Source organism: Nanorana parkeri, unplaced genomic scaffold (assembly GCF_000935625.1).
Source record: "Nanorana parkeri isolate BGI_ZX_2015 unplaced genomic scaffold, ASM93562v1 scaffold133, whole genome shotgun sequence".
Lineage (NCBI taxonomy): Eukaryota > Metazoa > Chordata > Amphibia > Anura > Dicroglossidae > Nanorana > Nanorana parkeri.
This window is the reverse complement of record NW_017306401.1, coordinates 1,521,506-1,540,131: the sequence shown is the minus strand read 5'-3', so window position 1 is coordinate 1,540,131 and position 18,626 is coordinate 1,521,506. Positions and strand designations below refer to the sequence as shown.

General features: G+C 37.9%; 1 protein-coding gene across 2 annotated transcripts in view; it reads left to right on the top strand.

Moving 5' to 3' along the window:
- Positions 1–18,379, top strand: part of TBC1D22A (TBC1 domain family member 22A) — a 436,851-nt gene extending 418,472 nt beyond the window's left edge. For both annotated transcript variants that reach the window (XM_018553897.1, XM_018553896.1), the window contains one exon: positions 17,712–18,379. In XM_018553897.1, the coding sequence (XP_018409399.1) occupies positions 17,712–17,840 (129 nt within the window). In that variant the 3' untranslated portion in view covers positions 17,841–18,379. The remainder of the gene's footprint in view (positions 1–17,711) is intronic.
- Positions 18,380–18,626: the final 247 nt, after the last annotated feature.

The window sequence follows — 18,626 nt, the reverse complement described above, 5'->3', positions numbered from 1 at the left end:
ACTGTTGGCACTTTATAAATCCTGTATTATAATAACAATTAGGGGCGGGGGGGAGTCCAAACCAAGTTGGGCTTTAAGTTTGTAAGTTTTAATCTGTTGTAGCCTAACTTTTCACCACATGTATTTAAGCTCTATTTTAAAGATGAATATTTAATGGATAATGGAGCACCATTGATTAACTAAAGAAACATCACAACAGAAACAGCCTTCCTTGACAGATTGCTTTATCTGATTAAACCTTTTAAGGCATCTGATAAGGGATGTGAAATGACAAGTCATTTAGTTGTCTATGTCCCCTTGAGCTACTGTACAAACAATGAGCTTTTTACAGCAGGTAGAAGTAAAGACCACACGAGAAGTAGCTTAAAGCTCCACCTGGCTGGGTAGAAGACTTTTAAATACAATATTTAACATTTACTTGACTATAATAAAAAGTAGGTTTCTTTTTTGAGTAGTCTTGACAAAAGAATGTGTTCCAATCCAATATATATATACATTTAAGAGTGTAAAATTGTATAACTAATATATAATATAATAACTGAGATGTGCTTATGAAAAATACTTCCTTTAAATGAGTATAGTATGTTTCAGAACATTTAATGTGTGTCTATCACTTTTAAAACAGAAACATTTCCATTAGTGGCAGCTTGCTAAGTATATATTTTGTTTCAGAATTACATTGATATTACATTGTTATACCTGGAGGCTTTAATTCCCTTTTTAAATAGTCCCTGTTATCATAGTCTCTCTGTGTTGATGTTTATTAGGTTAGCTAGGTCACTAAAGCTTCTGCAGGTTCTTTAAGCCATTCTAACCAATCATTATCTACTAGACCTGTTCATAATTTTCCCAGGTCTCTCAACACACTGAGATGTTGTTTGCTAATGCTACTGCTGTCACTGAAAGCCCATGTTTATAATATAACCGCATATTAATTTTTCTCACCTGTTATCCTTTAAATATAAAGAAAAAATGCACCCTTGGGCTGCAATGCCATTTTAAACAAGCTGTTAATAGTTCAGTTTCTATTCCTTTCACTAGCATCTGGAATCCTAAGAAATTAGTGTTTCCTTATAGTTGTCTTAGAGATGTTTTGGAATTTCTGATCCTTATATTCCAGCTTTCCTAACATCCTGTCATGTATTTTGTCCCCTACTCTCCGCTAACAGCTCTCGTCTTTACGCTGATAATAGAAAGGGAATAGTGATTCCCTATGATAAATCTTTTTATTATTAACTATTTTTTTCAGTGTAGTAAGAACACAGTGGTGTGATTTTCATTCAGTCTAAGAGATAGCTGATTTTCTGCCAGGGACCCCTCACAGGACATTATACTTACCTGTAAGCTACTTCAAGTCACTCAACAGGTAGTGGGGGTCATGGAGGGGGGTAGGTGCCTCCAGGGTAGTAAAGGTGGCTGCGTAGAAATTGTAGCATGTAGTATAGGTACAAGTGGCTGCAGTGATGACACAAGGATCACAGTACAAGGAAGTACTAATGACACTGATAGCATTGGTAGCAGGATACCCAGATAGTTGGGTGCATTGCCCAGATAGCAAGCCATTGAGCTGCAATTTTGAAAATGACTTGCTAGACTATTGCTAGACTTGCCAAGCTTCACAATTTTGTTGCACAATTACAGCAAGTCTGCATTACGAGTCTCCAGGTCAACGTGCTTTGCAAATGTGCTGTACACTTGCAGAGCTCTTGCTAAGACCTACAGGACTCTTGCTGTAGACCTCCTAAGCAAATTTGCTACAAATTAAAAAATTGTTAACTAGAATTTGTGCTGCAAGTGTTCTGCAAGTCTCCAACTTGCCAGGAATGTGTGCAGCAAGTTAACAAGAATTACAATGTAACCCTGCCACAAGTTTGTGGCAAGTTGTCCTTGCTATCTGGGTGGCGGCAATGCTGTACTGGTGGTAGCAAGGTACTCAGGTTTCAGGTTTTATTGTTGGCCAGCAGTGTACTGGTAACAAGGTACTCAGGTTACAGGGTCCACCGATTGCAAGCTGGGGACACATGTTGCAGGGTGTACCAGTGACGAGCAAGGTCCTAAGGGTGATGGGTGCACTGATGACAAGAAAGGTACTCAAGTTTCAGGGAACACTGTTAACAAGCAAGGTTTGCAGAAGCAGGGAGCTCTAATGCACTGATAGTGAGGAATAATGGTTCACTGCTTGAGCAGTGACAGCCTGTCCTGATCAAGTCTAAATAGACACCCATGTCATGTGCCAAGTCACAAGATATGTTTACGACACTATGGGCAAAACCCTTAAGTGGCAGTGGGAGATAGATGAGGAGCCAGCACAGGAACAAAGAAAGTAAATTACTTTGACATTTGTGGAAGGGGAACACGAAGAGTAAGCAGTGCATTACACAAATACAGGTGTAGCAATATACTGTACTTTCATGCAGCAGTTGAAAATCAAATCAATAGGAAAAAATTGCAGAAAATGCAAAAATGGCTTGGCCAGCTGATTTGAAAAATGTTCCGGAGGGCTTGGCAGCGAAAGGGTTAAAAGAGGTATATAAAGTTGCCAATTTACTGACATTGCTTTTATAGTTAAAAAAATCCAAACATGAAGACATTATATACGTCTAGCTCCCTACCTTAAAGTTTGGTTTGGTGCACATCTACTGCTCATTATTACATCAGCAAAAATAACCTTCAAGCTGTTTAATGTATTTACTCAATAATGAATCTAGAACAAACAAATGTACTCTGCCCAACAAAGTATTTCTTCAAATGTTTGCCCTAGCACTTAGTCATCATGTTTCTTAACAGTTGGTTTCAACTCTCTCAGTTCTGCCTCCCTGCACTTCCTGTCAAGTACAAGATCACAAGGAATAGGACAGCTCCAGCACTTGTCCATCTGCTAGCTTAAAGATGGGAGGAAGTGGGAAAGAGTAACAGAAAGCAGGGAAGTGGGTTTCTGTGCTTGTGCCTGTGTTTTTGTGAAAACACACATAGCTTACAAGCACACACAAGGGGTGGCTCCATAGGACCCTGCAAGGGCAAGGAGCCACCCTAAAACAGGATATTAGGGCCAGCGTCCAAAGGAACCAGTTAATTCTGCGGGACGCTAAAACTTTAAATCATAAACAAAGCATAAACTATTGATTTACAAGGCTGCCACCACACAGTGTATTTCCCTTTGCAGGCCAAACACATTCTGAAATTCTTCCCAAAGGATTAAGAGAGCCGATGTAAAGGCATTTGTTTTCCTCTATAAAGGCTAACCACATCAGAAGCATAATTAGGCCTGATTAAGATAACTTCTTAGCCAATTAAACCCAGCTAGCCAAACAACTCCTTTCCATAGCCATAGGGGAATTCCAGGTTTTTCTTAGCCCTTTCACAGTTATCTGTCCTAACGGAAAGACTCAGGACTGAAATTTGAGGATTGTGTTTATCTGATAAGCTTCATTAACATACAATGGACAAGCCACCTCACCCCTCTCGGCCCCTCCTAACATTTCAAAGAAATAGAAGCAAGAAGAAATGTTAACCCCTTAAAACCCTCACCCAAGTAAAAGCAATTTAAACTGCAAGAAACATTTTCTTATTTTGGCTGTAAAAGTGGAAATACACTTTTAGGTTTCAAGGCTGCAACAGCAATTAGTGTTGGTCAGCTGTTCAGGCAAAATCTAATTATATGCCTGCTGGCCTATGGGTCAGCTAACAGAGGACAGAGACTGCCGTGCAAACACACCTATGCACTCCAGCATTCCCTAGAGATGGAAGGAGGAATCCTTAGTGACCTTTAGGAATTGATCAATACAGATACATGTGTGGAGATATATCAAGGGAAGACACAGACTTGATCAACACAGCGTAGTAAAAGAACAAAGATTCTGTATCTAGCTTTGCACCCACCCAGATTCTTAAGCTGTCCATAGACATCTGGGAATGTTCTGATGTGCATGCACAAGATGACCACAATGTAATTTTAGCTCAGTTTCTGTCCTAAACCAGAATGCGCTAGTTGCATAAGCATTCTTGTTACGGCAACAGATAAAGAACGAGTGTTGGTCTGGCAATCTTTTTTGCCAGTTTATCTCAAGAAACAGTAGTACTCAGACAAAGTGTCCTAACCTTCTTGATCACTTTACGTGTTGGGAACAGTCATTGATATTAAATTGACAGCATTGGGCAAGCACGCTAAGCGCCAGTCTTGTATCATTCCCAAGCCGCCCTAGAAATTGATGAATACCCTACTCTATTTGTTATGAGTTGGGTTGGGCTTGGCTACAACTTAGTATTGGAGCAATTACAAAAATACATTTAAAGCCAACAATTTTCACAATGGAATGATTGTGCCGAAGTAGCATACTTGATTCCACTACCATTGTGTAAAAGTTGAATAATTTATATGGCATGGACAAGTATTCAAGTGGTCAAATTATTGTCCAGTTTCATGTGCAAAAAAGTTGCGGAACATATTCCGGGCCTGTGGTTGGTGCATGCAGTGAATGCTAAACTCTGTGATAATATCTAGTTTACGCTGAATGTATAAATGTCAATTAGTTTCCTAACAAATATGAATTTTCTGTATATGTTAGGCTTTTATAAATATGCAGGTTTCTTGTGGGTTTAGTATTAACTTGTCATTAGACTTTAGCCTCGGGACTATATCACAAACTACTACTGTAGAGTAAAATACCATCAGCATTCTTTGTGGGTCAGTGCACATGTTAGAAGGTCTATGTACTTGTTAGAACAGTATGAAGTTATGCTGTTACTAATTAGCTGTCAGCATTAAAATTCCAATTTACTGAATTAAACTGCATATATCAACAGGCAGCAGCATGTAATTATTATGTTTAATGGGAAAAAACCAACAATAGGAGCTGACAGATTTAAAAAGCATTTATACATGTCAGTCTTTGAAAGAATGAAAAAAATGTGGGCTAATATCATAGTATAAACAGCAGGATAATACATTTACAAATGTAAGGTGGGAACTAGTTTACCTCAGTGTTATATGGCAGCTAGTTGTCCCAGTTTCTGGCAAAATCCTTCTTGGTTTATTTTACAGCCCTACCTAGATTTTCTAATATTTGCCATTCATTTGCTCCACATATTTGAGAAAGCTGTAAATTTTCCCACTGGCAGGTGCAAGGGGCAACTTTTGACTGCTGAAAATGAAGATTTGGGGCTTTAATCTTCCTTTGCATAATGTCTGATTTGCAGCAAATGCTTGTAATTGGAGAGAGTGGGGCCAAGGTTAGTTGTCCTCCATAGCAAGCAAAAATATTATTTGTTAAAATAAAAAAATCCTGCAGTTATCTCTGAAAAAGAGAGAGGGAGGCAAGTGTAATATGCTATCTATCTTCATGCTGTCCTTTCTGAGATCAAATTGACCATAATACAGCAGTACAGTTGTCTCTGAGCTTGTGGTCGTCGGCTGATTCTGCTTCTGGTCTGTTCTATTTTCAAATGATTTTCCCTCTCCAAGCAGCAAATTTAAAAAAGGAGGTTTGGCCCAGTGCATGTAATATTTGCTGTATTAGAAAGTGTTAGGCAAACAGTGTAACAGTTAAATAATGTTTTCCCATGTAATAATAACTTCTTACTCTCCATCACATCTTCATTAGAAATCGGTTTTAATTTTAAAATATATGTTTACTTAAATATTAAAATATCTGTGGGACCTGGAATCTGCAAGAACTTTTTTTTCTCCTGTTCCCAGTTTTATTAATTTCAGATTTGTGTAGCCACATTTACTTTCCAGAAGAAATTCAGTTTTGCATTTTTTTCACTTATATAATTTCTTGCCAAAATATTTCTACACTGCAAAGCATTTTTTGTGATTCGCACATTTGCATGCAGAATTATTTGTGACATTTTTTTATAAAGACCAGCACTGACCTTGTAATGGGTCCCTGTTCCATAGGGATTATATTTTAGATTCCCCATATGAGAGTTGAGATCTTGCACAGGTGCTAGCTGTCAGACTGTGCTGTCTCTGACAGCCCTGGTCAAAACTAACTATAGGCAACCAGTCAGTCTGGTTTCCAATTATGTGGTCACCATGTGATGATGATCTAAGGAGTTGTGTTTGTAAACAAATCTCTCCTAGCTCCAGTTGTCAGAGTATTGTCTTCTTTATTACAGAGTAGGTAAGGGTGAATTAAGACGCAGGTCCATTGAGTTCAACGTGTGTGTGTGTGTGTCTCATCTAAAACTTTTTCATTTATCAGTGCTATCAGCGGATACTACTGACTGTGGAAGGGAATTCCACATCTTTACTTCTCTCACAGTAAAGAACCCCTTGCACAGTCAAAGATTAAGCCATGTCTCTTCTAACCTCTTGTTGTTCCCTCGTGTCATCATTACAGTTCTTAGTGTAAACATCTTATTCCAAATATTGTGGTCCCCATTAATGACTTTGAAAATTGGAATTAGGTCTTAAGCGCCTTTTTTCTAAGGAGAACAAGATTGATGTCTGGAGGTGATCTTCATAACTCAGGCCTTCTATCCCCTTTTTTAATGTGTAGCCCTTCTCTGAACTTGCTCAAGTTAGAGGATATCTTTCCTGAGGTTTGGTGACTAAAACTGAACTGCATACTCAAGGTGAGGCCGTACCAGTGATTTATATAGTGGTCAGATTATGTTTTAATCCTTTGTCAAAATCCCACTTTAAATGAGAAAGACCCGAGGTCTTTCTCTATGTCCGATTTCTCCAATGGAGCACCTAATTAGTAGTTTGCATGCAGGTTCATGTGCATTACCTTGCATTTTTAAAATTTTATTATATACATTTTAAAAATGTAATTGCATTTGCCATCTTGCAGCCCACACCTCCATTTTATCTAGGTTTTGTTGAAGTGAATTTGTCGTCTTGAGAATTTACTGCGCTACAAAGTTTGGTATCATCCACAAACACAGAGATTTTACTATTTATTCCAATCTCTTTGTCGTTGATAAATAGGATAAAAAGAATTGGTCCCAAGACCGAACCCTGGGGCATGCCACTCACAACTTTTACCCAATTAGAAAATTAACCATTTATTACTACCCTCTGCCCTCTGGGTCCTTTTGTGCAGCCAGTTTTCCAACCGTGTACATACAATTTCATCCAAACCGATAGACCTTAGTTTAAATGTTTGTGGGGTACTATATCAAATGATTTAGCAAAGTCAAGATACACTACATCTACTGGTATTCCTCTGTCCAAATTAATACTGACTTTCTTGTAGAATGTTAATAGATTGGTCTGACAAGAACGATCCTTCATCAAGCCATGTTGGTTGCTACTTATTATACCATTTTCATAGGCAAATTGCATATAGTTTATTATTATTTCAAATATTTTGCAGACTATTGATGTTTAGCTCACTGGCCTATAGTTATCAGGTGTGCGTAATTTCACCTTTTTGTATTTTGGTACCGCATTCGCTTTCCACCAATCAGCCGGTACCATAACTGACATTAAAGTGTCCATAAAGATTAGGAACAGTGGTCTTGCTATGACCTGGCTACGTTCCTTGAGTACCCATGGATGTAACCCATCTGGTCCTGGAGATTTGTGTACATTTAATCTTTCCAGACTCTATTACTCTGCTCACTGACAGCCAGATAAGTTAAAGCTGTTACTAGAACTGATGACTTGTTTATTAACCTGGTCAGACGCCTTTGTAAAGACAGAAGCAAAGAATGTGTTCAACACTTCAGCTTTTTCCCTGCCACTGGTAGCCAACTTCCCCTTTTTGTCTTTCCTGGGGCCTACATGTTCTGTCCTTAGCCTTTTACTATTTATATATATATATATATATATAAAGAATTTCTTGGGGTTTATTTTGCTTTCTGTTGCTATGTATTCCTCATACTTTATTTTTGCAGCCCTGATTGCTCTTTTGCATCTTTTGTTGCATTCCTTTTGGTATTTGAACACCGATTGTGACCCCTCTGTCCTATGTTTTTTAAGGCCATTTCCTTTTCTTTTTATAAATTTGTTTACTCTGCTAGTTAACCACCCTGGTTTAACTTTTGCTGTTTTGAATGTGTTGGTAAATGGAAAGAACAGGTGCATATTGTTGTTTAAAATTTCTTTGGGACATTCCCCCTTGTCCTCCATGTTCATACTCAGAAAGATTTGGTCCAATTAGTGTCCCATAACCAGTTTTGCAGCTTATTAATTTAGCCTTTTTTAAATTAAGTGTTCTTGTCATACCAAGTTGTCTACATTTCCTTGAGTTTACTGTGAATGTTATAATTCTATGATCACTGTTCCCAAGGTTATCCTGAATTTCTAAATCTGTAATCAGCTCTGTGTTTGTAAATAATTAATCCAACAGAACATTTTTTCTTGTTGGGTTTCCACCAGTTGTATCTTAAAATTTTCTCGGAGTATGTTCAAGAAGTGTCGGACCTTACTTGAGTGTGCGAATGTATTTGCCCAATCAATATCAGGATAGTTGAAGTCCCCCATAATTATGACATTGCCTTACCTCCCCACTATTCCTATCTGTGACAATAGTTGAATCTCCTTCTCTTCCCTTATGTTAGGAAGCCTGTAGTGTATGCCAACCAGTAATTTTACAATTTTTTTTCATTAAAGGAGAACTATGAGGTGAGTGCTTTTCACTCACCTCATAGTTCTAGCCGACTTGTGACAATGAGACTGTCACAGGTCGGCTCAGTAGATCGGGAAGTCAGCTAACACATACCGGTGTTCGTTGACTTCTCGATCCTGTCACAGCTCTCTGCCGTGACAGGGGAGGGGCTGGATTCTCCGATCCGCCAGCGCTGACTGGCGGAACAGACGGGGGAGGGGGCGGGTACAGCTGGCTCTGCTTCTAGATAGGCAGAGCCAGCTGTCACTCACGCAGCTGGGCGGATCTCGACATCGATGTCAGGATCCGCTGCGGCGTCTCAGTATACCACGAGCTGTTGCTCGCGGTATACTGAGCTTAGGGTGACGGGAGGACGCTAGTTTGTGTCCTCCCGTTACCCTAAGGAGAACTATGGGGAAAAACACTGACCCCATAGTTCCCCTTTAATTTCCACATTCGCCCTGATTTCCCCCTCATTTTATACTATGTGATTTTTTGGCATACAAATCTGGCATAATATTAATTGATCCCCCCCACACCCAGATTCTAGTTTAAAAGATCTTCTAACCTTCTTACCATTTTCTCCCCCAGTAGAGCTGCACCCTCCCCATTTAGGTGCAGTCCATCCCTATTGTATGGACCGTGGTTAAGGTAAGTTAGCCATACCCCTGTCCTGTTGAACAGGTAATCGTGTTCATTGTTTAACTCCATACTAGCTTAAAATACCTCAAAAATATCTCAAATAAACAAAAGTAGAAGGCCCACTGGTATTAACAAGGGGACTTTTACAGCTTGGGGTCCTCTTTTTGTTGCCACATTTTATTTTCTACAACATACATTTTATCATTTGATTAAAAGGAAGGTTATTTTAATTATACATTGATAATCTTGCTATCAACCTGTGCAGAATGTCATAACCCTCTTTGTCCAACAATTAGCTTTTAGATGATTTAATAGAATTAACATATGTGAACAATGACGAGACTGATCAAACATCAGCTGAAAGATATTTTTCAAAGGCTGAATCGATGTGTGTATATGTGGCTTTGGCAGATTTTCCTCAGTTGCTCCTGAATGATATTTGTGTGTTTGACATCCCCTTGGACCTATATCTGTCAGATATCACCATCACAGTTGAAGGCCTGTTGCAGATCTGTTGCCGTTCAAACCAGAACAATGCTTAGGATCCACTATATCTGCTGAGCGAGTGCTACATTGTGCTAGCATAAAAGAATCATTGCCAAATTTTTACATATCTTACCCAGCCAATATAAAAAGTCAGAAGAACTTGGGCTTTGCTTTCTTCTAAACTGGGAAGCTTGAATTATTGAAACATTTGGTAGTATATGTTCGATATTTGTGAGCTATCTAAGGCATGCAGAGATGAGTAAAACTGTTAACATCATCAGCTGGCTCAATGATCGAAGCACACAGTCTTTTTACTTACTGTGTTTGAATCACAAGTTAGTGAAGTCCAGAGCATGCTAACATTTCATTCTGATTGTTGCTTTACAAAGGTTAGTAGGTCCTGCCAAAGAGATTTCTTTGTCTTTTGTCCAGTCTATAATTGCGGTGGCTGTAAAAGCAGACCTAAATGTACTTAGCGGATTTTATTTTCAGGCTTCAGCCTTACTATCTGCGAAGGTCAAACAAATAGAATTTTCATCTCTTTAACATTTTATAAGACAGGGGTCTGGACAGTTTCATTCACCCTTTATCTACTGAACTTGGATCCCTAAATTAGATTTTGAAATTGAGTGTGTAGCTTAGTCAGTAAGTTACCATAATGCCGGAGCACTGCATTCAACCCTGGAACTATAGAGGTCATAGTAATATAAAGCAAAATGAATTGAAAAAGAAACTCTGAAAAGGAGAAAAGTTATTTCTTTCTAGGTTTTAGCAAAGTAAGCATACATCTAAGAAATCATTCAACTATGCCAGTGAATTATACTTTAAATTAGAGCCCTAACAGTGTGCTTTTCAAAGGTAATAGCTTTGGTAGATCGGTGTTACAACATTTTAGGTTTAAACAGTATTATTATCATCACAACTGGCAGTGTTTCCTTTGTGTTCCCTTTTAAAAATCTGCTAAGCTTTATAAAATATATATTTCAGTTATAGGTGCTGTAGTTATGTTGCTATTTATGAAAGGAAGAGGGCAAAGAAGTTAAGGCTGTGAGAGTTTGGTGTTACTTTTCAACTGACTATAGATGAATGACAGTTGGATATCCATGCAGGCATGGCTTGCCTATCTGAAGATGTGTTTTTTTGAGATGCAGACATAAACAATTAGGCCACCCCTTTGTATCTGGTGTTGAGGTACCAATAGATAGACCGGGTAAGTATTTAGACTTAAATATGCAGCCAATAATGATGAGTTTATCTGCCTATGTACAGGATTTAAAACAAGTGTTGACGACATTACAGAAGGTAACTGAGGGGGGGTTACCTTGGGGGATTAAATGCTGAGACCATTTACATGTCCATCCCACACAGGATAGGTTTGAAGGTGTGTAGATGCATGTTAGAAATAGGGTTTTGAAAGTACATAATTAGTTTTAGTTAGTATGCTCCATTTTGTCCTGTCAAGTGATTTTTTTATTGCAAATATTATCACCAAAAACAAGACGTGGCAATGAGGTGATGTGTACCAACCAGCATTTGCTTGTATCGACCTTGGATGTTGTGAGGAAAGGGAGAAATGTTTGGTGCACATCTCACTATGAGTGAGGTATGTGGATGATTTGCTGGTTACATGGAGGGGAGAGGTATCCCATTTAAAGGATTTTGTGAAAACATTGATTAAAAATGGGTGGAATATTTACCTTATTTTTACTTGGAGCAGGGAGTGGATACAGTTCTTTGATTTGGAGATTTTTAGATAAGGTAATAAGTTGGGTACAAAAGCATTTGGGAAGCCGACAGCACGATACTCCAATATCTATGCTACCGGCCATCATTGGCAGAGAAAACAAAATGCAGTCTCTATTGGGAAGTAGGTACATTTGCACATGAATTAAGCTACAATTTTGACAAAAAGATTTAAGAATGGGGTATTCATTGAAAAAGGTACAGAGAAGCCTTGGAAGGCATATGCAAACAATAGCAAGAAGAGAGATGAATTTAAGAGGCACTTGTAAGTAGTACATTTAAATCATCAGGAAGTCGGAGGAGATGTAAAATAAAAGCAGTGTGTAAAAGTGGTGGAGGTTCTTTTTCCAGGTATGTGGAAGTAGGGACAAAGTTTGCATATTGGGATAATTCTCATTAGTTCAGTGTTAACAATTTTATAAATTGTCTTCATACCTTTATGTCCACATTCAGTCACATTGTTTAAAAAAATGTGCTGGTGTGTTTAATTTTTTTGTTATCTATAGTATCCCAATTTATGTGGAATATGGACAATTCTATCAAGTTTGAAGATTTGATTGGTTGGTTACTAACATCTTGAGCTACATTTTGCACCTGTGATGCTCTATGATTTAATATACCTGCCAAGGCTAACTGCAGTAGTTCATCTCTGAGGAATTATTTCTTTAAAGCTTTAGAGGTAGGATTCTCTCTGTTTGAAGCGTTGTATCAGTGATGTTTAGAGACATCTAATTTATTTCAGCATGGTTTTACTGTCTATGGTGTATGTGGGGGTACCCTGGAGCTGGTGGTTTTTAATGACAGAGCTGTCTTTTTTTAATGGTGGTGGTACTGTTTATATTTGCTTTGGTATTGGTGCAAAAAATGGATCTTTATAATGACAAAAAAGTGTGCAGCATGACTTTTTGTGACTTTGTGTTTTTGGACATTATTTTGTTAATAACTTTGAAGTTTTGAACCACACCTGTGTGAGAGAGTTTTTTTTCCTTAAGAGGCAGTGTACTTCTTAGTTTTGACAACAGATCCTGCTGCTGATCCTGTGCAAACCCCTTTGGTAATTAGGCGAGATCTGCTTTGTCTTCTATGCTGTTCCTGTGCCAGACACTTGCTCCAGCTCCCTCTAACCCTACTCCCTCTGAAGAGGAAGGCTGTTAACCCTGCATTTGCTAAGATTAACAGCCAGATATATAGGCAGCGAAAGCAGTTTTTCCTGTCTATATGAAGGCTTTGCTCATGTAGTGTGTTCACTGCTTGGGTGGAGAGAGAGGCATGGGAACTGTCTGCCAGGTTACCTGGCAAGTCTATCTGCTTTGTTAATGTGGAGCACTCTTCTCGCACCAGTTTCCTGCCCCATTATAATGGAGCTGAACGCTTTGTTAATTCCTGACAATAGTCTCATCTGACTTATGCTTATAGAATAAGTGGAAGAAGACACGTTTCCAACTTTGGGGGAACATTAGAGATTCTGAAAGGTTTAGAAACCTACCCTTGCAATCCTCTCCCTAAAAAGAAATTCAGCTGGCAGGGTCTGTACCATAAACCTATCTCTTGATAATGGGAAAATAGCTGGATGAGGTAAATTTCATTCTAAATGAATGACCCACTGTTATTTTAATATGCAAACATTGTGGATGTGCACAGTACTCACACAGAACTTAAAGCAACAAGTTTGCTTAAATTCTCCCCTCTCCAGCTGGCGTATACTTGCTTTCCCTCATTCCCCTAGTGCTTTGTTCAGCCACTAAACAATATACCCTGTAGCTCTGACATAGAGGAGCATGTGACTCAATGAGAGACAATAATGTAGTTATATAATGCCATTACTTTTCACCTGGTGAATTTTCTAGTTTACAGATGGATGTAAACAAAAAGTGAATAGAATGTGACATCTGATCACTGTAACACATAAATCAATGTAAATTAATCATGCTTACAGTTCAAAATAAAGCTACAAGTATAACAGCCTGGAGCAAGTTACAGATGTTTTTATGTCTTGTCATGTCTGCCAGCTCACATTCACGTTTTGGAGTTTTTTCCCCTCTTTCATTTTCAATCTTAAGTCAGTTTTGAAACAAGTGCACATTCTTTGGTATTAGCAAAAAAAAGTTTAGATAGAATATTTCACGGCAGAAAGGGATTTAGGCTGCCTGTCTTGTGACTATCCTATTTTAAAGGAAACCTGTCATGAGAGAAAAATGGAGGCAGCCATTTCTACCTTCTTTCTGCATTTACTAGTTGCCTGCCTGTCATGATTACCCTCTAAGTATTTACGGATCTGCATAATTGGTATGCATCACTTGTGCCGGTAACTCTTACAAAAATAGAGAGTAAATAAGGGAAAATGAGGGAGAGGATCCAGTAGAGGTCCAGTATAGTGCAATAGTTTAAGGTAAGAATGTTCAGTAAATGATTCAAATAGATCAATATACTTACATCTGATGAACCCACACAAATCTTAGTCAGGGTGGTTGCTTCAAATGTTGGATAATCCAAGCTTTGATACCTTGGATTATCGTTTGATTTGGTGGTTTTGGATGAAAAAAAAAACAACACAAAAAGAATTTACTGTAGATGCAGAGGCACCCATTTAGAAAATAAATATCGAAAACTTGAATCCACAGTTAGTTTTTCTTATTTGATCATTCCACCTCCGTTGCTCTACCAGTCAGCTCTAATTGGAGAGCTGACAAACCAAATCTGATGTACTGACAAGTCTTTGCCATGAAAAGTAGTACATAGTGTAAAAATCTATTTTAACCAGTTTTGGACTCTAGTCTTGCCATACATGCCTAAATATTTTGGGCATGTGTAATATGCCCTGCCCATCCTCCTCCCCTGCAACTCCCTGTTTATCAGTAAATCCTATCTGTCATTTTCACAGCCAGGACTTGTTTAGTATTATAAAAACTCTTGCTGCTTCTGTGTAAATTGGCACTACCAGTACAGCATTTGCAGTGCCAAGAAGAGTTAATATGTAATTTTCGACTTGTAAATTCTCAGGTTTCTTCATAGGAGACCTCTGGTCTGCCTATGATGTCAGTTAGTGATATTAAACCCAAATACAAAAAAAAAGCATATTGTGCTGCAGAAACAGCACGTATCATATATGCATGTCTGTTTTTCTTTTAACTCTGTGAGTGCTTTCAAATCCTTTTCTGAAAATTGCCTCCTCCCTGGTTGCTGCTTTTGAAGCGACTCCTTCCCCTTATAGGGTCCCATGGAGTTTGTTGCATGCACGCTCCCAGCTGGCACCATGGACAAGTCTCCTTACATCCGTAGAAACAGCCACAGCTGTAAGCCGACCTCCCTGCCCTCCCAGTGCCTGCGCTGACTCTAGCACACTGCACATCAACACAGTACTCAGGGCACATACTTCCCTGCTCGGAGCTTCGGGGAATCGATGCTCTGCAACCTGGAGCCAGCGGCGGTGAACAGCACAGAATGGAAGTGTTTGTGCCCATATATAAAGCAAAACCATATGCTTGGAATGTGTTCAGTTCAGGGGAGGAACCGGCATATGCCAGGCGTGTGTACACCCAGAGTTATTTCAAGAATGCACAAAACTGGAAATGCGAGTGAAAAGAAGAGGGATGTGAGCTTGCAGGGAAGGCTTTTGAAAGTGAAAAAAAACAGTAAGAATTGATTTTGAATAAAAAATGTATGTGGATCCGTTGAATGCTTAATATGTAGGTATGTGTTTAGTAGAAGACATTTTAGGGATTAGTGTCACTTTAATGCAACTTTGGTGGTCAACTGTGGTCCTTTCTATCCTCTCATTAATCAGCCCTATTAAGTTCTTTCTCCGCTTTTCCGTTAGATATTATTTTGCTGCTGATTTTTCATTTTATTTCTTCTGCTAATTATATTAAACTATTTGTCATTTTTGTTTTGTTTTTGACTTTTTTTAGTGACACATTTTACAAAAGCACAGAAAAATTGGGGAAAATAGCTAATCCGTCGCTTTTGTAAATAACTTCACCATGCTTTGTAATAGAATTATAATATAAATGTCTTTATAAATGGGACAAATTATAAAATATGAACTTTTAAGTAACACCAGTTGATTTAAAATGAACACTGGTAAAACTAGAAGAAAAAAGCAAATGTTTGTCTATACTATGTAATGTTTAATAATGTTTGTCTACAGATTGCTTAGAAAATTAATTTGCAAAATAATATTGCGAAGAGAAATCTAGTGACTAGCATATTGGCCACAAGAGGTCACCTAGTACCATGAAGGTTTTTTAAAAAAGAAATCCCACTTTAAACACCAAATAAAGATAGATATAGTGCTCTTAGCATTTCCGGTGGTCCTAAGAAGGAGGAAAGCTTGAGGGCATTAGATAAAGAAAACGTCCTGCATCTCCTTGGTAAGAGTCAGGTAAGTTAGCCATGCCCCTTTCCTATTAAACAGGTAATGGGGTCAATGTTTCACCTCATACCAGCTTAAAATACCTCAAATAAACAGAAGTAGAGGATCCATTGTTATTAACAAGGGGTTGGTATAGCTTGAGGTCATATGTTACTTTACTGCATTTTTCACAAAATACCTTTTATCATTTAAGTAAAGGTAAGATTATTTTAATTTATTATGCATTGAAAATCTTGCTATCATCTTGTACAGAATGCCAAGACCCACATCAGCCACAATAGGTACCTCTATCCCTGTTGGGCTTTTAGGTTTTATTTTAGGGAGATTGAAACAATGGGCTTGCCCGGAGATTGGTAAGAACAGTGAACATTTCAAGTTGGTGATAACAGAGCCAGAACATTTGATTCAGATCTATCACCAGGAGTCCCCAAGAGGTATATGCCATATAGGCACCACTTGTAACTAAAATATAACTTTTAGGTAAAATGTAAATTTTAGCAGCTTTTTGGTTTTGGTCCGAGGTTCTGTCGCCACCAAAAGCATGGAACATGTACATTATGTTCTTATTTCCCCCTGGGTAATCTGGTTTACTCCTACCATCCAAAAAGGCATACTGGTGATGTAATTGGTTTCCACCCAAATTAGTCTTACAGTGTGTGTGTGCATTTGTACTACTGCGGTAAGGACATTTGATTTTGAGATTCTACAATTAGACATTGAGAATTGTCCCTAGATAAGTGTCACAGCTGAAAGAACCAGTGCTACGTAAATAAGGGATTTTTAAAAAAGTGTCCTCTAATGTAGTGTCCTATTCTAGGTGCCTCTTACAAGGTCTGACTTTAGGAATTTGTGTCACTGATTCAAATCAAGAATTGCTGGTCAGGAAAGTAGAGAAAATCACGAGTCCTGATTTTTATACGTGTTTGGCATTGGTGATTTCTACCTAGAGGTTGTATTGGAAAAAAAAAGATTTCTTTATTTTGCAAATTATGTTCATTCTCCTTAAGGCCTTATTCACACACAACGCAAGCAAAATTGTATATTGCCTATATGCATGCACTATATGCAATCCTAGAATGCATCACTCGTAATGGAATTTTTAATGTGCTGTACGCGCGTATAGACGCGTATATACACGTAAATACGCAGGAATACGCTGCCCGGACGCATCTCTGTTACATTCTGTTTTTGCGCATATATACGCTACACAAATATACAGCTCTATACACGGCTGTGTGTGTTAAACCCAAGCAAAACACATCTAAAACAGTGCACCGGAATGCATCAAACTGCATAAAAAATGTGCATAAACGCATATGCGCCACCGCATCCAGAACTGGTCTGGAGATGGTGTGAAGAAGCCTTTTCCTTCATCCATAGCTAATATTTTTGAAATTGATATTTAATATTTATTAAAGTCTCTTAGCATGTAAAGGGAAAATTAAGATTTTCAAATATTGTTTGCATGCAATGTAATGTCATTTGCTTTTTATTACATAGACTTGGATTCTTATATATTTCATAGGTTTACCATGGTTTTAAAGTTTGTTTTTTTATTTGAAAGCCAAATATTTATTACATCCAGAAATATGACGGACTATTTTCAGTTCATTGCAATGACAAATTTTTCTTGCATATGGACAAACTATTTCTTGGAGTTTTCAGGATAATCTATTCTGCCATACTGTTATAAATTCGCAAAATAAAAGATCATTACACTGCAGTAGGTTTTTCGCTTAGGATCCCGTTCAAGGCTTATTCAATTTTAATGCAGTGACATGTGTAGGTTTATGTATGAACTAAAAATTAAGCATATATCAACACACATGCCAGCTATGCTCATCCATCAAGGCGCTACCTGTACATATGGAAAAATGTTTAATATTTATTCTTCATTTTTTTTCCAGGGATTATTGATCTTATTGCAGAATTTGCCCACCGCACACTGGGAGAATGAAGATATCAGCGTCCTCCTGGCTGAAGCCTACAGACTAAAATTTGCTTTTGCAGATGCCCCCAATCACTACAAGAAATGACCTGATTCATTGCAGGCAACATTTGAAAACCTCCCTCCTTATTAGTGATTTATATGAATATGTACAATATAAATACTTTTTGTGCTTTTTTATTGCAGTGGTACAGTTTTCACAAATTCACAAAATAATTATGAATCATATCTACAGTTGCTTAGGTGTGAATTCTGATAGACCAAGCCCATTGTAACATGCCATATACCAAAGAAACATATTTTCAATGAATTTACAGGGTAGAACTAGAGGAAAATGGCATCCTCCCACTTATGGCGGGTGCTCTGAAAGTGATCGTTTGAGATTTGTCAAATGTAAAGTATAGTAAGCATTAAAAATCCTAAGCTGACAATGTTGCTTGGAAGTTTTTTTTACAGTTATGTTGCCTTAGTAATTCTAAATACTAAAGAAAAGAAAAGTCTATAACTTCTACCCGTTAACTATGAGTTCTGTATAATGCATTTGTGATAGAAAGGGAGCTGTTGTATTAATGGCAGGTTGCTTTTTGGTATTTAAAACTGGAGTCACCATTGCATAAAAAATATGTTATTATTTTTCCCCTGCCACTGACAGTTGGATTTTAACTCTAATGCATTTAGCACAAATAGAACATTTTATAAATGGTTTTAAATACACTTCAATTTTCTTATTCTGAGAGTTAACAAGTCAGAAAGTTAGACTTATTTAATGCCCCTTCCCAGTTTTGCGCTTTTTTTTTTTCTTCAAACTCATGGCAGTTCACCAGTGGATTAACACCTATAAAATACAACCATAATTATTTCACCTTTATTCTGG